Below are 24,179 nucleotides of genomic sequence, written 5' to 3' on the forward strand. Positions count from 1 at the left end.
TATTAGAATTTAAAAATTATTTAAAAACTCAATTTTTAGTGAAAATAAACAACCATGAATTGTCTTTTATATTAGCATTCTGTGGCTTAGCAAATTTTAAAATGCTGTTTATATTTTCTAAAAACATGTTTTCTCATAGTACATTTTCTTTTCAGTATGATGCAAAACATGTTTATTAATAAACCCAAATATCTTTCCTCTGTAAAAGAAAGTCTACGTCTAGTGAGTAATATTTTAGTATTTTTTATCTTACTTAGAAATGATCTAGGTATTTAATTTTATATATTTAATATTTAATGACTATTCATCATTTAAGTGAACTTACCAAACTTTAAGGTTTCAGGTTACCAAAATGATTTGGGGCAACTATTTAAAATTTCACCTAAAATATTTTGTTCTACTTACATCTATTTAATTTGCTTGTTCTTAATAATTACGTTTAGATTACCCACTAAACTTCATGAGACGTCAGAGTGAGCCATTATCCCAAGCTATTTTCCTTGCTGAAAAATTTTGTGAGATAACATGAACTTAATGACTAGTAAAGTCAGGTAAAATAGAAATTGTATGTCTGCATTATATTCAATAATGGTAACTTTGAAGATATGCTTATTTGAAATAAACCAAACTTAAACTACCTTTCATATGCAAAGATTATCCCAGATCACATGAATCTGAAAAGTAGTTGGGTTAATTTCTGTTATATTTCTGAGATTTTTAAGGAATACTTAATTCATGCAAGGGTTTATCTAGGTTACTTAAATAGAGCTCTTTTACAAGTTGATTTTAGCGGTATCATCCAAAAGTAGAAAATACCACACATGTAGAGCACACATATGTAGACACACATAAACATACGGAAACATATAAACAGAAACTTTGTAGTTTCTATTTTACTAGTTACAAAAGAAATAGGATCTACTTTTTTTCTAATAGAATTCTAGATAGAATAAGTGAAGTCTACTTGCTTAGATGTCTAAAGCTAAGTTTTTGGTTAGTTTGTTTTTTAAAGATTTTATTTATTTATTTGACAGAGAGAGAGAGAGGGAGAGAGCAAGAGCAGGAACACAAGCAGGGGGAAGTGGGAGAGGGGAAGCAGGCTTCCTGCCGGGTAGGGAGCCCGATGTGGGGTTCGATACAAGGCTGAATCCAGGACCCTGGGATCATGACCTGAGCCAAAGACAGATGCTTAACCATCTGAGCCACCCAGGTGCTCCTGAAGTTAAGTTTTATTTTTTTAAAAAAATTTTAAAGATTTTATTTATTTATTTGACACAGAGAGAGAGAGATCACAAGTAGGCAGAGAGGCAGGCACAGAGAGGCGGGAAAGCAGGGTCTCCGCTGAGCGGAGAGCCCGATGCAGGGCTCAATCCCAGGACCCTGAGATCATGACCTGAGCTAAAGGCAGAGGCTTAACCCACTGAACCACCCAGGTGCCCCTTCTGAAGCTAAGTTTTAAATGAGCTTTCCCCCTTTGGTTTTTCTTCTGATAAGGATTACCTCTCTGAAGTTTGTACTTTAACATTTATGTCTCAAAAGCACAGGGAGAGACGGCAAGTTACAAGCCTTTTAATATAAATAGGGGAGACTTTGGGAAAGGTAAAAAGGAATAGGTGATGTTTGAATTTCCATTAGAGTTGCATTTCTAGTTTTGCAGAGATTTATAAGTTGAGAACAATTGCTCACAATCTCTCCAAGAACTGGGTTGCAATTAGAATAACCTTCTAGATTGATCCATCCATCCATCTTTTTATGAAGGCTTTAAAAGATTTGTTTCCCCCCACCTCCCAAATATAGTTTTATTTTATCCTGTGGGAGAAGCCTAAAATAAAGTTTCTTTTAGGCTGTGCAGTTAGCCAATTTGTAACCACAGAGCTACTTTGTAATTTTGGCTGGGACCTGCAGTCATGCTGGCCCATGGGGAGATGAGGAAGGGGTGGAGGCCCTCCAGCACTACACCATGGGAGACACAGCAGAATGGGAGGCCCTAAACACAGGACTCAAAGCTCCTCTCCATCCTGCTTTGCTGTTCCCAGGACTCTTTTCCACCTCCCACCAGCCAGGCACTTGTCCAGAGGAAGCCCTGGAATGTTGGAAGCAGCTAGGGAGGCAGGGGTCAGTCAATCTGATTTTCTTCCTTCAGCAAAACCCTATTCTTAGCTCCTGGCTTGCCCGTGAAAGCTATTCCAGGAATGAAGAAAATCTCCAGGGGCTCTTGTAGGCCAGGATTCCCCCCAGTCCTGAAGAGGCACTATTCTTGTGACCTGTCTGAAGCCCCCTGAAGCCCTGCTTGGAGGAGGAGGGAAGTAGGAGCCTGTGCCCTGGCCCCATGGAGCCTAGAGCCTCAGAAGTTCTAGAGGAAGGCAAAAATAAAATTGGGTACTTGCTCCAGGGGCAGGGTACTGGGCTATGCGTGAGTGCAATTAACCCAGCTGTCTGACCTGGGAGGGGCCCTCAGGTGCTTAGGCCCATTTATCTGGAGAGGAGAGGGACTCTGAGCAGCAGAGGGGCATGGCAGAGGGAGCTGGGCTCAGAAGCAGTAGTGCAAGACTGAGGCTTGCCCTGTTTCAGTGCCTGGGGAGCTTGGCCTTAGCCCGCCTTCAGGGCACATGAGCACATGCTCCTGGAGGCTTAAAAAAAAGAAAAAGGTGACCTCAAAGAGGGTACAAGGGTTATTATCTCCCCAAGATCCAGAGTCACTCCCAAAGGTAGCAAAAGAAGAAATTGACCGGTCCCGGGCAGTCAGAAACCCAAGCCACATTCTGAGACAAGCAAGAAGGTGATAACTATCCCTGGGAAAGAAAGGACCTGTTAACCCATAGGTATGGGTTTGGAAGGACAGGGACAATGTGAAGTTTTATTTTTCTCTATTGACTGGGCATGATAGAGATTCATAAAGGCTTCCTTTTACCCAGCTTTTGTCAGTTTCTCTAGGCTCCCATCTGTAGCTCCAGTATTTCCCAGAATTGGGCGAGGTTTTTCATTATTTTTTATTTTAATTTTCCTTTGGCCATTTGAGACAATAATATAGTGGTTTACCAGAAAATCTCTTAGGGTCTCAACACTGAGAAGGGCATGTTCGGCAACCTTCCTTCAAAGGTAGATAATGGGGATGTCTGTAAGACCATTAACTTGGAGGACTTTTGTTAATAGTCATATAAAGACAATTCTGACAAAGCATAACCAGAATGAGGACTTGAATAAAGGAAGGTAGAGAGTGGTAGGAGTTACATCCATCTTACATTTCTTTGTTCTAGGTACCTCTTGTGTCTTTAATGTTTCATTAGCCTTTTATGGAAAATCTTTCAATGTAGCCATTTTGGAATTTTTAAACCTTTGAATCTTTATGCATACCAATTAAAATAAGTATCCCATTCTGTTTAATTTTAGAATTTTTTTAAGTGCACTTAAATGATTTTATTTAACTGGAAAATTCCTAATTCTAGGTTGTTTTTAGGAAGATTTTGCCATTTCTGTAGATATTTATTGCTTCTAGGACCATAGATTTTATTTTATTTTTTTTTAAAGATTATTTATTTATTTATTTGACAGGCAGAGATCACAAGTAGGCAGAGAGGCAGACAGAGAGAGAGGTGGAAGCAGGCTCCCTGCTGAGCAGAGACCCCGATGCGGGGCTTGATCTGAGGACCCTGGGATCATGACCTGAGCCGAAAGCAGTGGCTTAACCCACTGAGCCACCCAGGTGCCCCTAGATTGCTTCTAGGACCATAGATTTTAGATAAAGTAGGTGTGCCAGATGTCATGCTTAGCTCTTCAGAGGTTAAGGATACCATTAGCTAAGGCTTGGGGATTCTGAAAGCCAATTTAATACCTAAAAGGGATATGTCCCTGGGTTGTGCAGTGCTTTACAGTATATTTTGGTGCATAGAAATTTTCTTGAGGTTGGTGAGGGACCCAGTATCAATCTGAAACCATTCTGTGATCAACTTATTGTATCATTGGATGTTCTTGAGTTCTTCTGCATTCCAAAAACCTTCAAATGCTCAACATGTGGGGTTCAAGATGGCAGCATAGAAGGATCCTTAACTCACCTTTTCCCATGAACACAACAAAGCTACAAAGTCTTAGCACACTCTCAACAACTGGCACCTATCAAGAATAAATCAGACTACTTAAAAAATCACAAAGGTCTGAGGAACAGCCAAAGCTGTGGCAGGGTTGAACAACTTGTTCATCATCTGCACAGGGCCACTTCTTCAAGACTGGGAAACATAGCTGTTTTGCTTAATACATAAAAACAAACACAGAGAGCATCAAGCAGAGAAATAGGTTCCAAAAGAACAAGACAAAACCTCAGAATAAGACCTTAATGAAAGGGAGATAAGTAATCTACCTGATAAAGAGTTCAGGATAATGGTCATAAGGATGCAGATTGAACTCAAAAGAAGAAAGGATCATCACAGAACTTTAACAAAGAGATGGGAAACAGAAGAAAGTACCAAACACAAGTCAGAGATCTGAAGAATACAATAACCGATCTGAAAAATACATAGATAGGTTCAATAGTAGGCTATACAATGTAGAAGAACAGATGAGTGACCTGGAAGACAGGGCAGTGTAAAATCACTTAAACAGAACAGCAAAAAGAAAAAAGAATTAAATATGAAGATAGCGTAAGGGATTTGTGGCTCAACATCAAGTGGAAAAATACTGCATTGTAAAGATCCCAGAAAGAAGAAAGGGGCAGAAAAATTATTGGAAGAAATAATGGCAGAAAACATCTCTGATCTGTGGGAGGAGACACACATCCAGCTTCAGAAAGCCCAGAGACTTCCAAATACAATGAACCTAGCAGTTACTTTCCAAGACACATTATAATTTTATTGGTAAAAGTTAAAGAGAGAATGTTAAAAGCAGTAAGAGAAACCAATTGTTATGCAAAAGGGAACCCCCATATGACTCTAAGCTGATTTTTCAGCAGCAACTGCAAGCCAGAGAGAGTGGCACAATACATTCAAAGTGCTAAAAGGAAAAACTTTGAACCAAGAAGAGTCTTCTAGCAAGAACAGAAGGAAAGATCGTTTTTCTGAGGCGCAAAAACTAAAAAAGTTTATCACCACTAAACTGGTCTTACCAAAAATGTGAAAGGGATGTACTTAAGCTGATAAAAAGCTTGTTACTAACTGGTAACAAGAAATCCCATGAAAGTAAAAATCTCAATGGTAAATGCAGTTGTAGTAAAGGTATTGGGCCAACCACTTATAAAGCTAATATGAAGGTTAAAAGACAAACATAGTAAAATTAGCCATAACATAATAATTAGCTAAAAGATACACAGAATAAGAAGATATAAAATATGACCTTGAAGACAGAGCACATGGAGGGGAGTAAAAGGGTAGTTATTAGAACATGTTCAAACAATGCTATCAATTTGAAATACACACACACACACACACACACACACACACACCACATACATCAATGGATTGATCATCCAGACAAAATCAATAAGGAAAAATGACCCTTTAATTATGTCTTAGATCAAATGGGCTTCATAGACTTGAAAGAATACTCCATTAAAAAACAGCGGAATACACCTTCTTCTGAAGTACACATCAAACTTTCTCCAGGATGGATCATATGTTTGGGCACAAAACGAGTCTCAATACATGCAACAACATGGAAATTGTATCAAGCATCTTTTCCAACTGCAGTGGTAAGAAACTAGAAGTGATTACAGGAAGAAAACTGGAAAAATTCACAAATATGTGAAATTAATCAAAATGCTACTGAACTATGAAGAAATCAAAGAAAAAATAACAAATACTTGGAGACAAATGAAAATGGAAATACAATAGTCTGAAATCTGTAGGATGCTGCAAAAGCAGTTATAAGGGGGAAGTTTGTAGCTATACAAGGTTACCTCAAAAAAACAAGAAAAATATCAAATAAATAATCTATACTTGAAGGAACTAGGGAAAAGAATGAAGCCCAAGCGAGTAGAGGAAGGAAATAAGGAAAATTAGAGATATTATCTGAATAATTAATTCAAGCCTCAAATGAAAAAAAAAAAATTTTTTTCCCAAAAATAATCCAGATCATTGAGACTTCTGAGTTCTATTTGTCTGGGTAGACAGATTATCTTTTATTTATGTATTTATGTATTTATTATTTTTAATTTAGTTACTTGACAGAAAGAGAGCACAAGCTGGCAGAGTAGCAGGGTGAGGGAGAAGCAGGCTCCCTGGTGAGCAAGGAGCCTGATGCGGGCCTCGATTCCAGGATCCCGGGATCATGACCTGAGCCGAAGGTAGTTGCTCAACCAACTGAGCTACTTAGGCGCCCTGGCAGTTTATCTTTTAACTCATAACAATGGCAGTCCGTCCTCTTGGATAAACATAAATGAAATAGAGACTAAAAGGACAATAGAAAAGATTAATGAATAGATTCAAAGAACATCATTAAAATGCCCAAAGCAATCTAAAGATACTATATATAGAAAACCCTTAAAGACTCCACTAAAAAGCTACTAGAACTAATACACAAATTCAGTAAAGTTGCAGGATACAAAATCAATATACAGGAATTTGTTGGGATTTCTGTACACTAATAATGAGCTATCAGAGAGAAAAATTAAGAAAACAACCATTTATAATTGCATCAAAAGAATAAAATACCTAAGGCATAAGTTTAACCAAGGGGTTAAAAGACCTGTATGCTAAAAACTGTAAGACACTGATGAAAGAAACTGAAGAAGACACAAACAAGTACATGAAAAGATATTCCACGCTCATGGATTCAAAACAATCTCTATCAAAATCCCAATGACATTTTTCATAGAATAGATCTAAAATTTCTATGGAATCCCATAAGATACCCCCAAAACACAAAGCAAGTAATCTTGAGAAAGAGGAACAAAGCTGGATTTCAACCTATACTACAAAGTTATCCTAATAGAAACAGTATGGTGTTGGCATGGCAACACGCAGTCAGATGGAGCAGAATGGAGAGCTCATGTAGTAAACCCATACACTTAATTTATGACAGAGGAGCCAAGAGTATACAGTGGGGAAAGGAAAGCCTCTTCAACAAATGGTGTTGGGAAAACTGGAGAGCCACATGCGAAAGAATGAAGACCACTCTCTTTTATCGTACACAGGGCATGACTGGAATATAAGACCTAAAACCATAAAATTCCTAGAAGAAAACATAGGCAGTAGTTTCCTACCATATCATCTGCAAATAGTGATAGTTTCCATAGCTTGGCTCTTGTAAATAAAACTGCAATGAATACAAGGGTGCATGTATCTTTTCAAATTAGTGTTTTCCTGTTCTTTGGATAAATACCCAGAAATGGATTAAGTGGATGATAGAGTAGTTCTGTTTAAATTTTTAAAGATCTTTCTGTGCTGTTTTCCACAGTAGCTGCACAATTTACGTTCCCACAAACAGGGCATGAGGTGCCCGTTCATGCATATCCTCTCCAACACTTGTTATTTCTTTTCTTGATAATAGCCATTCTGACAGGTGGAAGGTGATATCTCCCTGTGGTTTTTACTTCTATTTCTCTGATAATTAATGACGCCAAACATCTTTCACCTGCCTGTTGTCCATCTGTATGTCTTTGGAGAAATGTCTATTTAGATCCTCTGCCTACTTTAAAATCAGGTTATTTAGGCTTTTATGGCCATAGTTCCATGAGTTCTTCATATATTTTGGATATTAACTCCTTACAGGATATATGTGACCTTTGTCTTAGTGATTTTTTTTTTTTAATCTGATTTGAAAGCCAAAGGAAACAGAAGCAAACAAACAACTTGGGTTATGGCAAACTACAAAGCTTCGGCACACAAAGGAAACCATCAACAAAATGAAAAGGAAATGTACCAAATGGGAGAAGATAGTTGCAAAGCTAAATTGAGTAGGACTTAAAATATGGGTCTCAGTTCTTTTACTTTCTGATCATTATGCACCATTTTCCCTGCTGGGAATATCCCCCCGGCTCTCACCCTGCCCTTGTGATTCTTCGGGTAACTCTTACCTTGGCGGTAGAGTTGGTAAGACTCCACAGACTACCTGGGAGCTGCTAATTGTTCACACAAGTGTGTTCTGGTTTTCCAGGGCAGATCCCACAGCTTATACTCTCATACTCTCGTTCATTTTCCAGTGTTTAACATATGCATTCGTTGACCAAATGAATAAATACATGAAGGTTGTCTGGGAAGTGCACCCTTAGCAGTTTAAAGCCATTCTGAAATGTGGCCCAGGCTATCTCCGAGTAATGTTAATAAAGCAAGAGTAAAATGCTGGCCTCTGATGTGGGTCATAATTGAGGTTCTGAGATGGAGCACATTGTCACAGAGAGGATAAGACTTGTCCTCCACAAAGAACAAAGCTAATGTGTTGGAAAGGCATGTACTTAAGATTCATTAGCATGTACCTGTGGCTCTTGCTTCCTCGGAGCTCATGTTTCATCTCAAACAGCCTTCCAGAAACCCAGATTACTGCATTTTCTCATTTTCCTTTTAATCCCACGGTCTTTTGGGGTCTTGTGAAAAAGCCTGATGAGCTCACCTCATTGTGATGACCCCGTCTCTCTTGCTGCCACCCCGGGAAGGGAGGGCTATGTCTGCTCTTGCTACATCCCTTGACTCCTCCCACAGCTGTCACCCCCTGGAGGGATACAGAACTTTAATCTTTCTACCTACAAGGTAAAAGGGAAAATTAGAGATGTTATCTGAATAATTAATTCAAGCCTCAAATGGAAAAAAAAAAAGATTTTTTCCCTAAAATAATCCAGATCATTGAGACTTCTGAGTTCTATTTGTCTGGGTAGGCAGCTTATCTTTTAAGTCCTAGAAATGGCAGTCCGTGCTCTTGGATATATTACTGTATCATGGAGACCCACGACTTGTAGGCATCGGCTTACGAGTAAAAAATGCCTTAGCCAGATGAAAATCTAGTTTGCTTTCTGGTGATTGCTACAGAGAATCAAATTCAATTGTATTCTCATTGAATGTAATGAAAACCTATAGCATTGAGCAAAGATTCCCTGTGGCTGGAAATTGTTGGGAGAAGCACTGGGAGTTCAAATTCCATGGTGTCCGCTGTATCTTGCATGTCATAGACAAGCTATGGTGATGGTCCCAGACATCCAAATGAGAGACAGATTAGGAGAAAGCCATTCTTTTCCTTTAGTCCAGAAAACTGAAAACTGTGTCTGCTGGTAGCTTTTGTCTGTGATTAATAGGTTCCAAGAAGCCTCAACTGATTACCACTTCTCCCTAGTTCTGACAAATCCAAAAGATTCATTGGTATAACAGGTGTTGGAATGGGACCATCTATGAAAGGTATTCAAGGATCTCTCTATGTGTTATGTTTGAAAAAGTAATGGCTAAATGTTTTCTTTTCTCTTAAAGTTCTCTTAAAAACAAGCAAGGCTTTGGACTGGGGTGATCCGTACACGGGAGAAGTCAAGTAGGGAACCCAGATGTCTGAATGACCACAGCCTGACTGTGAGCTCCTTCAGCCATAATCTTCATGGTGGCTTCCCCAATGCCAATAGAACTAAATAACATGTCCTGGGTTTTTTTGTTTTGTTTTCAAAATAGAATTCTTCCTTATGTCATTTCAATAAGTGATTGATAATACAGTAGTATGTCACTTAGTAGGTCACTTGATTTGCTGTTTTGACCATGGGGATATCTTGAGGCTGTGGGAACTTCCAAGAGATTTTCACAGATTTAGACACTCAGTTCATTTAGTTGTGGTTCACTTAAAAAGCAATGCTTTGTCCTGCTCTTGTATTAATTATTTTTTTCTCCTATAAAAGAGAAAAAGTTTGATGGGGATGCTGGTGGGTTGATTTTTCTCCCTGTCATTCCAATCTCCCAATCATTTTATCGTAAATCACTGGGGATAGGCCTAATTCTTTTTTAATAGCACCAGTTCTTAATCGTTTCCTTCTTTTCCCAACAGATATCTCCCAATTTAAGTCTACCCTATGGCCCTCATATAATAGCCTGGGTGCTGTGATGGCACAAACCTGCTGTGGCCGAGAGAATGAGTGACAGCTAGCATGGACTTGAGTACCTGGACTGGAAATACCACAGGCGTGGGCCCAGTGATGGGAGGGAGGGGAGGGGCCTTGGGAAGGAATGTATTACCTGTGACCCCATCTGGGATATGAACTGGCCATGTCACTTCTCAAGGGAGGTAAAGAAACTCGAATAACACAGGAGGCAGAGACCAGATGCTGTTTATTTTCCTCTTTGTCCCTGCCATAAGTTGTCTTCCAAAAAATGGTCTCAAGTATTAACACGGAACTTATCTCCGTTTGATAACCAGAGCACTGTGTAGCTAGTTCAGTTCACCTGTGTGCTGATAATGGGCCATCTGGCTCGTGTCCCTCAAGACTGGCCTTTCTCGTAGAACTGTGGTCCTGGGTGGTGCCTTTCTCTGTCCTGCTGGGTGATCTGAAAGAACAGTGCTGACCACCCCCCAACTTCCTGAGGGGAGAGCTGGGTCTGTCTAGCTACCTGACCTACCACCGCTTCCTCTAGTGCCTTGGCAGAAACTTCTGCCATGTTGTTCCTGGAGGAAGGTGTTCAACATCACAGTATTCATGAGAGCACAGTGTGGGCAAGCCCACCACTACGTCTTTCCCTGTCTTCAAAAAAGCTCAGAGTCCCCAAAAGAAACAACTCTCCCCTTGAAACATGGCCTTGGTCTTGATCTTGGTCTTGATTAAGCTCCAACCTCGCCAGTCCCCCCATGTTTTGGGGGGGGGGACTGGTCTTCCAGTCCCCTGGATATGTGTGGGCAGTGTTTGTAACACTCATCATGACTTTGCCTATTGTCCTTCTGCCTAAATATACTTTCTCCATTTCTCCCTAAGTCCTATTTCCTTCCCTATCTGACAAAATGAGTAATTATCTTCCTGTCTTGTGAATAACTCTACCCTCGTTTGATTTCACCCTACATTGAAATGATTACTTTATGTATCTTCTCGTCACTAGATAGTATCCAGCTCATAGCATATACCTCACCTCTGGTGTGGTGTCAGTCATGTTCTCCTTGCTCACGTGTGTTTAACTGATATGTTAGCTAGCTCTGCTATGCCACTGGTGACATTACTTTGCTATATAACAGTGAAGTATAGCTTTTGTACTGTATTCGGGCAAAATAAGATTATAAATACAGTATGTTCCAGAAGGTCAGTCTAGTTCAGTTTGTATCGATGGAAGTGTTGTCTAAGCTTTGACAGTGGATGCCAAAGTCCTGAAATTTACTTCTCTTTGATTAGTTCTGAGGAGGAAGGTATCCTGGGGCAGTGTCCCCAACAATAAAATTAGACACAAGTACTACTCGCCTTAGAATGCATGGCGTGGTACATGGCACTGCCCTCCTTCTGGGTGAATGCCATGGCCACGAGATCTCAGTAGAAACAGACCACATGTGGTGCTGTCGGTGACCTCTATTACTGTGTCTTTCGATTGTTCCTTCTTTTACATACCCCCCTCCAGGAAGCAGGCCATTTCTTGTTCTTTTACCTTTCATCCTCCCACAACAAGACTTAGTGCCTGGCTCCCAGGTGGCACTAAGGGATCATCTGATGAAGGCTCTCCCTACAGGCACACTTGGTTTTCAGGATTGCTGTAGTTTGGACTTCCCCAGACACAGTGGGGTCCTTGCACCTTGCCCCTCTGTCACTGCTACAAGGTGATGTTTCTAAGGCGAACAGATTATATCCTTTTCCAGATCAGAAATCTTCTGTGGCCCTCCCATCCTTTAAGGCAGGGAGGTCCTGTGTGGAGGTCCTGTGTCTTGGTGTGTCAAGGGAGACCCTCTCTAGCACTTCTCGCTGTCCCTCCTAACACTCTGGCAGGCAGCTGGGAGGACCTCTTCCAGATATACAGCCCCACCATGCTTGTCACAACATGCTTGTCGTACCATGCTTGTCACGCCATGCTTGTTCATAAAGCTCTGTCTTTATACTGAGACTTCCTTCTGCAGAGATTGGCTTTCCCTCTAACCCTGATCAGTTAGTTGGGTGACCTCCCTACTACTCCTTCCAAATACAGTGTCACTGTTCTCGCATCTGGGAGGGCATTTCCAGAATCCCTTTTTCTCCTATGAGGACCTTGCCTGCCACTCCTGTCATGGGCCTTGGCGTTGTGTCAGAGTTGCCTGCTTAAATGTTTGCCTCCTGTGCAAACTCTCTGAGAATAGGAGCACTGTTTAATTCATCTCTCTATGCGTACTTGATGCTTGGCACAGTGTCTAGTACATACTAATGACTCAATAAACATTTGTTCGTTGAATGGGCTAAAGGAAGGAAGAAAACAAAAACAAACAAAAAAGAACAGTTTACTTAAAAATCTCACCAACTCTGCTGAGCCCAACCTCCCAGGGGGTGGGAGAATTTACGAGGGCATCTATAAAGGAACCCTGAACTTCCACAACGAATCATAAGGTATTTGAACGCTAACTTCACAGTGTATGCAGACGTAGCACCTCATTTGCAGTCCGGCTGAATTGTCCTTAGAAGCGTATTCATTGCCTGGCCAGGTTGCCTCTTAGCAAATCTGAACAGGACTGGGAATAGAGGAGGAAATCACACCGTGACTTACATTCTCTGCAAAACTGATGCTCCCTCCTGAGTGAGGCAGCACAGTCCAAGCCATCGGGCTGGGGTTCCAGTCGTGGCTCTGCTGCTCACTTCAGACCACTGCCCTTCTGGAGCAGCAGGAGAGGCTGGACATGACCTCCCACCACTGACTCTGGGAGTCCCAGTGACTCGGCTTTATAGGGCGGGGTTGAGGACTTGACTGTCATGAGGCAGGTGGCCATGTGCTGGCTGGGAAAGAGACGCAGTCACCCCGCTTGGCACAGCAGCCGTGGGGAGCTCCAGGAGTGCGGCTGCGGTGGTCAGGGGCATTGCTCACGCCTGACCCATTCTGCAGCCTCGTTGCTCCCCTGCCATCCCGCAGGGGGCTCCTCAGTGGTCAACAGGGTCCCTGGGGCTTAGGCGCCGCGACCAGCCAGGGATCACTGTGGTTCTGGGAAGTAAGAGCATATCCTTTACTTCGGCTTGTGTCAACACAGAAAGAAGGGACCTTCCCAGCTTGCATCAAGGTGGGACGATCCTGAGGAAGAAAAGGGCATGTCTGAGACTGAAAAGGGAAAGACATCTGTACATTCCTATTCATTCTCTATCCTGGTCTCTGTCAGTGTGTCCATCTGTCTGCCTGTCTCTCTCTCTCTCACACACACATACACACACACAGAGGAATACCACTTTCAGTGAACTTTCTTTTTAAGTAATCAGAAGGAGATGTTGCTGGGGATCAGAAATTTCCCTTAAATAACATAGGAAGGCACCTGCTGCCTCCAGTCTTCCTCTCTCCCCTCACCCACGTCCCTCCCCTGCCCTGCTCCATTAGTCTGGTCATAGTAACTACCCACGCTTCCACAGCTTCATTCTTGAACATGTCTAAGCATAACCCTCCCAACCCTCAGAGTTGTACCCAGAAATTCCGTATTTGACCAAAGTGATAAGAGTTGCATATCCCACAAAGCATAGCCAGGCCTCCTGCTCACCTCTCTTGGGCACAAGGAGCAAGAATGGCATCGGAGAAGCAGGGAGCCAAGACTTCTCTCTGCCGCCATCACAGGGGCCCCAGAGAGAAGTGGGGATGGGAGTTGTTCCTCTCAAACCTATTGTTGGATTTTTCTCGTTAGTGGTGAGGCTTTCTGTGTTCCTAAAATAATTCATTTAACTGTCATTTTAACAGGTCCCTTGTCTGTTAAATCATGACTTCCTATGTGGATAATCCCTGACTTGGTTTGATTTGCTTATTAAAATTTCCTCTGTCTAATCTTCCCTTCCTGTCGGCAATGTGTGGGATTCTATTTCTTCTTCAAAGAAAAGGAACCCACACAATTCAGTTTATATAATTTTGTGATATTCTTCTGCACAATGGCCAGCACAAAACAGCTTTTTCAACACATGGCTTCAAGGCTAAAAACACAGTTTTGAGACAGTTTCAGAGACAGGTGTGAGGAGCTGAAGAGTTGGCTAGAGATGGTAACACTGCAGCCGCCTCACACTTTTCTCTGCAGAAGGGCTTGGCCATCTGGCGGGTCTTGGCCACCTCTGTCCCATGACCTCACTCCGACACTGCTGTTCCCAAGCCGATGTGCAAACCTACAGGCAGGAATCGGATCTCAGGAAGTGAGACACAGAGTGGGATCTCCTCTCATTCCCTCCTCTCGCTTCTGATCAGTGTCATTCAGGAACTGGTAATGGAGGATTCTGGACAACAAGCCTTGTGCTTTGGGCAAGACAGGCATTGGGAAGGGTTCCTTCCCATTTCTTTCCCAGAAGGGTCATGAGCACCAGAGCTCATGACATGGCTCTGGGACCAGAGGCAGGTGCGCCCCAATCCAACAAAACATCTACTGAGGGGCACCTGGGTGGCTCAGTGGGTTAAGCCTCTCTCTGCCTTCAGCCCAGGTCATGATCCCAGGGTCCTGGGATCGAGCTCCATGTCGGGCTCTCTATTCAGCAGGGAGCCTGCTTCCCTTCCTCTCTCTCTACCTGCCTCTCTGCCTACTTGTGATCTCTGTCTGTCAAATAAATAAATAAAAAATAAAATCGTAAAATAAATAAATAAATACATACATAAAAAACATCTACTGAGTACCCACTGCATTCTCACCATAGAAACACAGGCCCAAGGGGGCCGGGCAAGGCCCATGCTATCTTGGCACCTGCTTCTTAGTAGAGCAGCACTGCTAAGAAATAAGAAAGTTGCAGATAGAAGAGGTGCCCAAACTCCCGTTTATCTGCTTCAAAGTCAGAGAGAGAGAGATGTGAGGTTGAGAACAGGCACTCAATTGGGAGTAGGAGGTTGGGGGCAGTAAGGGTAGAAAAAGCCAGGGGGGCTTTTGAATGTGGTCAGAAAAACATAGCCATGCACAGCCCCAGATAGACTATATTATATTCTAACCTCAACTTTGGTCAAAAACCTGTGCAAGAATCTGCCACCATTGGTAATTTTTACAAAATGTGTTTTTTGTTTTAAAGAACGTTCACCGCATCATGGTTTGTTCTCTGGAGAAAGTCTAAATGAAGCATTTTATTAAGAATGTGGAAGGAGAAAAAATTCAAATATTCTGATCATGAGAGCTATGCGTTCCTTTTTTTTTTTTTTTTTTAATTGTATTTATTTATCTGAGGGAGAAACAGAGTTCCTGCTGAGCAGGGAGCCCGATGCCAGGCTCAGGCTTGGAGATCATGACCTGAGGGAAAGACAGACACTCACCTGTCTGAACCGCCCACGCACCCTAGAACTATGCTTTACTTATGTCTTCTTGGCTGTCAAGAGGATCAGATACTCCATCTGAATCAATTTCTTCAAGTCTGTCTGCCCATGTTACAATTTGGGGAGAGTGCTTAAGAGCGATGAAAGTGCCCCCTCACAGTCACACAGAACAGGCTCAAATCCCCATTTCCTGCTGCCAGAGGACCTTATGAATGTTTATTAACCACCCTTCTGAGCTGGGTTTTTTACCAACAGGGGAGTAGTGATGTTTGATCAGTTTTTAATGTGATGATGCCCTAAGTCCCCTGCATAGAGTGAAGGTTTATAATTATTAGCTATTTTCATACTGCTACTTCCTGCTTTCTGTCTAGTCTTTATCTCCCCAGTTCCTTGTACATTTCTTTTGTTGTAAATTTTCTCAGATCCATCGTAGAAAGAGAAGAGTTACATATAATTTTGTTTTAAGTTCCATTACCGCCCTGATGGCATAACCCAAGCTGAGTGTAAGATAAAAAAAAGCTTCAGGCATCTACTTGCTCAAAATAAAATCTGTTCCTGAACTCAAAAACTATTTTGCTCTTTGCCCAGCTACCTAATGCCCATTTCTTTAACCTCATCTTGTACACTTTAGTGAGGTTTCCTTCAGGGCTTCTGTTTTTCACTCACTGTTTTGATTTCACAGTGTAGAGGCAATTTTTTTTAAGAATCATTTTCTCTGTTATAGATGTGGCTTTTGTCCACTTTCTTTTCATTTCTGAGCTGAAATTCACAGCTTTATATATTTCAAAACAGAAAAGCTATTAATGACTTTGTCAGTTAGAAACTGACACAGCAGAATCTTTGTTTTCCTGTGTTCTGGAAAAAAAAATCCACAACATACCCCTTTCTTAGAAGTGGCAGTTTTTTCTTTTAGGATTCATCTCCTTACGTGTTTTGGTCTTGCTATGTACTATAATGCTTAAGAATAACTTAAAATATTAAACATGTGAGACCTGTTCCAAGATTTTTTTTTAAATCCAGGAACATGTCACTTGACTAAAAATATTCTTAACAATTTGAGTTACTTAAGTTGGAAAGCAAAATTAGTAAACAAAACATCGTTGTTGAATCCTCAGCAGCAAACAGGAGACAAGCCAGCAAATGGAATCTTACTCCCTATGAAGTAGGTCACAATGTGATCAGATTGTCTTTAGTGACTCACTCATTGGAGTCCTTCCTGAAAACTAGCCCATAAAATAGCCATAATTAGATTACAACCAATAATTGGAAAATTACGGTGTCGCTGAAACTGTTACTAGAATTTTTTGGGTTTCTTATCCATGTCAATTACCCATCCCCAAGGAAAGGGAAAATAAAAGACACTCGAATTACTTAGTGGAATGGAGAAAAAGCTGGAAACAATCTAGTGATACTTGTTGCTGTCCTTCTCATAGATAACAGGAAAGCCACTCTTGCTCTTTGTAGGGAAGAGGGAGAAGGCAGGTCTCTGTGCCACGAGATTGGCTTTAGAGATCAGGAAGAATTGCGAGGTTGTAAACAGTGAAATCCCTTTCTGGGAAGAGAGTGGTCTTTTATCTAGGGCTATTTGTAAACAGGACAGATCCTCTCTCTCCCTCTCTCTTCACAGTTCAGATGTGAACAGAGAATGATTAAATTGTTTCTTCCAGCTGGATGAGTCTGTAGTGTGAGCTTGGAACACGTGAATGGCCAGGGAAAATGGAGCCACAAAGGAACACATGTTGGGAATCAACTATCTACCGGCCGTGCGTTGAGAGGCAGCTGTCGTGGGTCTTTAGCAAGAACACCTGTTTAGGGACGTGATGGCATATAGTTTTATGTGAGCCTTTGAACGTAACTTTTTGTCTCTTCTTTCTCTGCACTGTCTACTAACTTACATCTTTCAATATTTTATCTATTTGTAATAGCACACTTAAACCCTTCTGCAAAAAGAAGGGACATTGAATAAAATAAATCATATCAACTGACGTTTCAAGGGCCTTTTTTGTGCCAGGAGTCATGCCAGTTCCAGAGGCAATAAAGAGCATGGAACGCTGGCTTGAAGTCTTCACTGCTTAGGGATGCGAGCGAACTGGTCAGCTAGCAATAATTCAGTAGGACTCTCTTCAGGGGAAGGGGATTCCTGTGGGATCGCAGAGCCGAGGCCCACATTTTAGGGAATCGAAAGAGGGTACAAGGGGAGGTTATATCAGAGTTGGTGCTGGGGCAGAATCTTAAAGCAGAAATACAATTCCTGCGAGTACAGAAGGAAAGGATGTGGACAAAGACAGGGGTGGGGAGGGCGAGGGAAGGCGGTGTTCAAGGAGCAGCTTTGAAACTCCCCTTCTTATTCTGGGCAAATGCCATTCCTCCAATCCACTCAATTACTGACAAATGTCTTCCTTGGCTAATGTTTCCTCCTATGCCTTTGTTCCCACCGCCTGGACAGTGAGCACTGGTATAATTTGAGTTTCAGGGGAGTTGCCTAGTTTCCAGGGAAGTCTAATAAAAATACCACAGCAGAAATGTCTTCAACAAAAGAAAAGCAATCCATAATCTTTTGTGATTTTTACATTGATACTACATTGATAAAATTCCCTCAGCCTCAACATTAATACAAAAACATCCTATTCAAGTACCTTACAGATAAAGGGAGCATTCCCCTCCAAAAAATTGGTATATAAGGTACATTTATAAATACACTAGACCGTTTAAGCTTGGCATTTCAGTTTTGTAACTGTGGGGCTGTGACTTGGGAAAAAATCTGGGGTTTGGTTGCAGGAGAAATTAAGTGTGAGGTCTCTGGGGATGATGTGAGGGGACCCTCGGCTAGTGAGTGGGCCTGGCCGATTTCCCAGAACATATGTTTTGGTGAGGCTTTCATAGTAAAGCAATACCAGTAGTGTTTTAGTAGACTTTTATTTATTAAGTGCCTGTTATGCCAAGAGCTTGGTTTGCGTTCTCTCAGTAAGTTCTGACAACAACCCATTTAAAATAAGGAAACTGAGGACCAGGAGGATCAAGTAAAATGTCTGGGGATACGCATGTTGGAATTCGGTAGGTGCTGCACCAGCTTTGGTTTAACCTGTAATCATCAACTTGACTACTTACTTGCAAGTTGTTTTTATTCTTCGTAATAATACTATAAGATGTTATTTGTCCACATAAGGTATATATGAGCTGCAGAAATGTCATGCTCTAGCCACAGCCTTTCTTTTTTGGAGGTCTCTGGGCAAAGCCCACTGGAGCATGGGCAGGCTAGCAATGTCCTCTCTGAACTGCCCAGAAGAGCCAGGGGGCCTGCTGAGTGCGTGGATGGCCCATGCTCCTGGGCTTTGCCTGTCTTCCTGAGAGGAGGACTGGTTTCCAGGTGACACTGGTCTGTCCATTTTCATACTGTTGCAATGACAAGCATTCTTAAAAAGAAAAAACAACCCCCCCCCAAAAAAAGACCATATGGTGTCAGTAGTGTGATGAGAGGCTTTCTGAAGTCTGGGCTTTTCTGCCTATAGTAATGCCATGGTTACCGCCAGGGGGGCCTGAGGAATTCCTAACGAGAGACTCAAAGAAGCAACGGATAGGCCTGCCACATGGCCATTAAGGCCTGAGATGGAGAATGCCAGCAGTGTGCTTCATTAGGTTCATGGACTTTTTACAAGGGCCCTGGTCTTGAGGATGGGAAAGGTACAGGCCTAAGTGACTGCTGAACAGACTTATGTAATCTCAAGAGCAGAGGGGATGGCCGCTGAGGCCTGGGCCTCGTGACCTGTAAACAGAAACTTGGTTTGATGGATGTGTGCAATAAGTAATTCTCCTGGGATCAAAACTGCATGACTCAACCCGTTTTTAGGCCTCAATCTTCTCTTCTGCTGTCTTTTGGGAGGGGTTTTTTTTTTTTTGTTTTTTGTTTGTTTGTTTGTTTGTTTGTTTTGTTTTGTTTAAGAGCAAGTGAGCAAGAGCAGGGAGTGGGAGAGGGAGAGGGAGAGACAGAACCTGAAGCAGGCTCCATATTGGGTGTGGAGCCTGACTCAGGGCTTGATCTCACCACCCTGAGGTCATGACCTGAGCTGAAATCAAGAGTCTGATGCTTGACTGACCGAGCCACCCAGGCACCCCCTTAATCTTCTCTTCTTGAAAATGGAAGTGTTCCTGGGGCACCTGAGAGGCTCAGTGGGTTAAAGCCTCTGCCTGCAGCTCAGGTCATGATCCCAGGCTCCTGGGTTCCAGCCCCGCATCAGGCTCTCTGCTCAGCAGGGAATGTGCTTCCTCCTCTCACTCTGCCTGCCTCTCTGCCTACTTGTGATCTCTGTCTGTCAAATAAATAAATTAAATCTTAAAAAAAAAAAAATGAAAGTGTTCCTATTTGTAGACCAGCATGTGATTTTATAGCCAGGTTTTATGGCCAAAATGATACATTTAAATCCCTATTTTAATATACTTTGATGAAGTCAGAGTCACCCTTCCTTGTTTCGAAAAAGGGTCTCTTGTGTAAGTTCGCTATGTTTCTCCCCCATGTTTTAAGACTTTAAAAAAATTTTTTTTATTTATTTGAGAGAGAGAGAACAGAAACAGGGAGAGAGAGCATAAGCAGGGAGGAGAGGGAGAATCAGGCTCCCACTGAATGGGGAGCCCAATGTGGGGCTCCATCCCAAGACCCTGGGATCATGACCTGAGCCAAAGGCAGTCACTTAACCAACTGAGCCACCCAGGCGCCCCTCCCCCATGTTCTAAAAGCTATCTGTATCCAGAACAATCCAGCTATTATCACTGTGTATCCACTCAGCTCATATGAAGTGCTCAGTGTTATGTACAGTACAAAGCTTGCCTTTTCCTCATCCGATCCAATGGTTTCTACAGTACCATTGGCTCCAAGGGAGTCCTAGTCCTCTGAGATTGGATTTTGTTGAAAATTATGGTGTTGGGAGATCCCTAGGTATCAGAGGTCCTTGATAGAAATCCCAGATGACTGGGGACATTCTGTAGGGCAGAGAGTTGTAATGGGAAGAGCTGTAATGCAGGGACTACCTCTGATTCTGGACTGTGTGTAGGGTCTCGAATCCTGGTGGGATCACTAAAATGTTCAGTGATAATAGCTGTGATCTCCCCTAAAGAAGGATAAAGCTTGTTCTCAGTGAATTGGTGCTGGATTTCTCAAGAGGTGGCTGTTTGTCTGGGGCGGTCACCCCACCTGAGCCATCTGGACCTTCTGAGACCCCCGGGCTAGAGGGAGTGAGGAGAGACAGACCCCAGCCAAGTGTGGCAATGCCCAGTCCCTTGGTGAGCTTGCATCCTTGTTCCTGCCTCCGCTGTGTGAAGCCCGAGCCAGAGTTCCGACCTTCCTCGGAGGGTTACTCAACTCACAGTTCATCTCTCTGTGAAGATGGGACTAGGTCTCACACCCCCGCTCATTGTCTCTTTGCCCCCACAGAATCTGTACCAGAACAGGTTCTTAGGCCTGGCTGCCATGGCATCTCCATCCAGAACCTCCCAGAATCGACGCCGGTGCAAGGAGCCACTCCGTCATAGCTACAACCCCGGCCAGTTCCACAGCATGGCCATCAGGAACGGCCCCCATGGCACCGTCACCATCCCCCGCTCCACCAGTGACACTGACCTGGTCACCTCGGACAGCCGCTCCACGCTCATGGTCAGCAGCTCCTACTACTCCATAGGGCACTCACAGGACCTGGTGATCCACTGGGACATCAAGGAGGAAGTGGATGCTGGAGACTGGATTGGCATGTATCTCATCGGTGAGTCAGATGCACTTAGCAGGACCAGACCGCAGTGTGCTACAGACAGAAGGGTCTGGACACCGTGGTTTGGCTGTTCAGCAAGTGTGTGGTTCACAGTGCCCTTTTACGTATGCTTTCATATGTCACAGACTCACACAGCTTGCAGTCACCTGTGTCACATACACACCAGATTCTAACACACTGCAGACCAGGTACTGAGGTGTCTCTTGCTACCTCCGTTCAGTGGAAGAAAATCCCAAGATAGGAGGGCCAGGTATGCTTGGACACAAACATCATTACTATTGGCAAGTGTAGAAGCTCTTCTACTTATGAATAAATTAGTATTACAAGCCTCTTGTCAAGTCCATATGTTCCTAAGACCAAAGCAACACCATACACACGAGCGATGTGTGCCCATCTCCGTGGAGGGAATTTCACCGTTTCCAGCATAGTGGGGCACCTCTTCTCACCTGCTCTTTCCATGTTCTTACTGCTTTGTATTCAAAAGATGTCACTGGATTCGATGTACAGTGAGAGCAGGCACACAGCAGGCTAAGGAGCAGAGTGGTAGCTGAGAGGAGAATGCACAAGTCAGCGGATCTCACAAATTCGAACTCACCTGAAACATGCATTTAATCTGTTGTTCCTGATAGAATCGGATGTGCTGGAAATCGGTGCATTTACGAAGCGAAGTTGTGGTTACTGGGCAGGGGGGAGGGTGATCTCTAGAGTCAGCTGTCAAACTCAGGGGAGGCCAGGCCTTCTGCTGTCAGTTTGTGTGTGGAGCAGTTTACACATTTCAGGGGTGCCCGAGTGACTCAGGCGTTAAGTGTCAGCCTTCGACTCAGGGTATGATCCCCGCATCCTGGGATCCAGCCCCGCATCAGGCTTTCTGCTCGGCGAGGAGTCTGCATCTCTCGCTTCCACTCCCCTTGATTGTGTTCCTTCTCTCGCTGTGTCTCTGTCAAGTAGATAAATAAAATCTTAAAAAAAAAAAACCCAAACTACACATTCGGACACAAAATGCCCAATTTAATATCATGAAGTATCACAGAAACCAGTGGATTTTATGAGAATTTTACGACCTGTTTATCTGATAAAAATAAAGGGGATCTTATCTAACTGACTAGCTATCAGGGAAATATTTTTAGCTCTCTTAAAGGTTTTGAAATCTGCTTGGCTGGCCTATTTACAATAGACTCTTTGTTATAAAGATGGAGAAATGTAATTTTTGAAATTTGTACGCAAGCCGTGGTTACTAGATCAATTGGATTCAGGTAAAATTTAATTTGCTTCAGAATAGTTCTTGAGTAAAATTGTTTGGATACCATCAGACTACAACAGAGCTTGTAAAATAAGAGCCCCCAAGCATATTTTTTAGTCCATATTATTTTAAATTTGATTAGTTACCAACATTGTAAAGTGTAGAGATTTCACAGTGAAATCCAGATTTCTAGCTTCTTTCACAAAAGCCCTCAATTTGGCAGCCCGAGCCCATAATTCTACTTGGCTTTAGTGCACCAAAGTTAAGCATTAGCTGCTTTGGGTAGCCTATCTGTACCCTTCAGTCTTTCCACACTCTCCCTCCCATCCGTCCCTACCTTCAGTCATTCATTATGGATGTTACTTGTTCAGCACATTAGGCAGTTAGATTTTTGACCACAGATCTGGTTCTGAAGCAACTCTTTAAAGCTGTACCTTCGTGCAGTGCCATTCATTCCCAGGCCAGGGAACTGTTGGAGGAGGAGCATGTGATGGGGGGAAGGTATGACACCCAAGGACATTCATCCAAAGTGAAGGAGTGGCTGGATCTGGAGCTCAGCCCTAGATCCGGGCTGGGGGTGGAGGTTTCAGGTCATGGGCCCCCCAAGAGTTGATGGAAGTCACCGTGGATTGTGTAGAAAGGAGCACCAGAAAGTCTCTGTCAGAGACAGGGGCAGCAGACGCACCCACAAAGGAGGTAGAGGAGGGATGGAGACTTAGGATCAAACTAGGAGACCACATCACAGAAGTCAAGAGAAGGTGGTGGAGGAAGGAAGGGGTGTTCAGCGGCTCCAAAGGTCGTGAAACTGCAAATGAATCAGATCCGGTGTTAACGTGACATTTTGACTAAGACAAAAGTAAACACAGCTCATCATCTTAGAATCTTAACTTGACAGTTTGTTCTCCTCATAGTAGCTGCATATATATAACTGTGAAGTTATTTAATGCAGAACGCCAACACTTTCGGCAACATAGCATTTCAGAAATAATTTTCAAATCCAAAATTATCTGGGAGTCTTAAGAGTTCATAATTTGTAGGTCCTTAGTAACGTATCTGTCACATTCGCAGTGCCTTGCCAAAGATCAGATCACTGACATAGACCTAACATTTTAGAGGTGATGATTTAATTTAATCTGTCATTTCGCCACAGAAGTGAAGCCAATGCAGTGGCTCCCAAGGCCACAGAGCTGCCTGGCCTAGTGTCAGACCCCATGCTGCCCATAGGAACATCTCAGCACATCCTGGTGCAGTATCAAGTGGGGGCCATTCCATATCCAAGGAAAACCGAAATGCCCTTGGGAGGCCGGGTTTGGGATGCTTTCAGCTCTGACCTTCAAGCTCCCCAGGCAAACATGACTGGGGAAAGAGTGAGACCCTTGAATGTGGAGGGGGATGTGTGGCCTTCCCACTGATCCCAGTGCTGTCCTTAGCCAGGAACGCAGTGGAGTCGGGGGCAGTAACAGGAGCAACCCTGTTATTATTATCATCATCTGTGAAATCCCATTTAGCTGCCCTCCTTTAGGGAGTGGTTCATGAGCTCAATACAGTGTAATGAAGGATTCTCTCTCCTAGTGACACAGAATGGGGAAAGATCACATGGTTTCCGTGACAGTGCGACCTTGTTTAGAATCCTGTCCTGCAGCTGGCCAGAATGTATGGCCCCAGCCAGGTATCGTCATCAGAGCTCCAGGTTTCCTATCCAAAATAGAGGAGAAAACAGGACTTTCTTCTAGAAATACTGAAATGAACTGATGAGACATTTAATGCACATTTAATGCCTGTTGATCAAGACTTCATGCCTTGATCTACCTTGTCAGGGAGCTCTAGTCTCTGGATGTGGGATAGCAACTTACCTTAATTCCCAAACTTTGTCCTGAGGCTGTATCCTCATTT

The 24,179-nt window shown here is 43.0% G+C and overlaps 1 protein-coding gene across 2 annotated transcripts in view; it reads left to right on the forward strand.

The window, feature by feature from the left end:
• Nucleotides 1-24,179, forward strand: part of HECW1 (HECT, C2 and WW domain containing E3 ubiquitin protein ligase 1) — a 452,340-nt gene that overhangs the window by 182,444 nt on the left and 245,717 nt on the right. For both annotated transcript variants that reach the window (XM_004739366.3, XM_045089534.1), the window contains exon 3: nucleotides 20,716-21,040. In XM_004739366.3, the coding sequence (XP_004739423.1) occupies nucleotides 20,716-21,040 (325 nt within the window). The remainder of the gene's footprint in view (nucleotides 1-20,715; nucleotides 21,041-24,179) is intronic.

Source organism: Mustela putorius, unplaced genomic scaffold, assembly GCF_011764305.1.
Source record: "Mustela putorius furo isolate JIRA1106 unplaced genomic scaffold, ASM1176430v1.1 tig00003845_pilon_pilon_pilon, whole genome shotgun sequence".
NCBI lineage: Eukaryota > Metazoa > Chordata > Mammalia > Carnivora > Mustelidae > Mustela > Mustela putorius.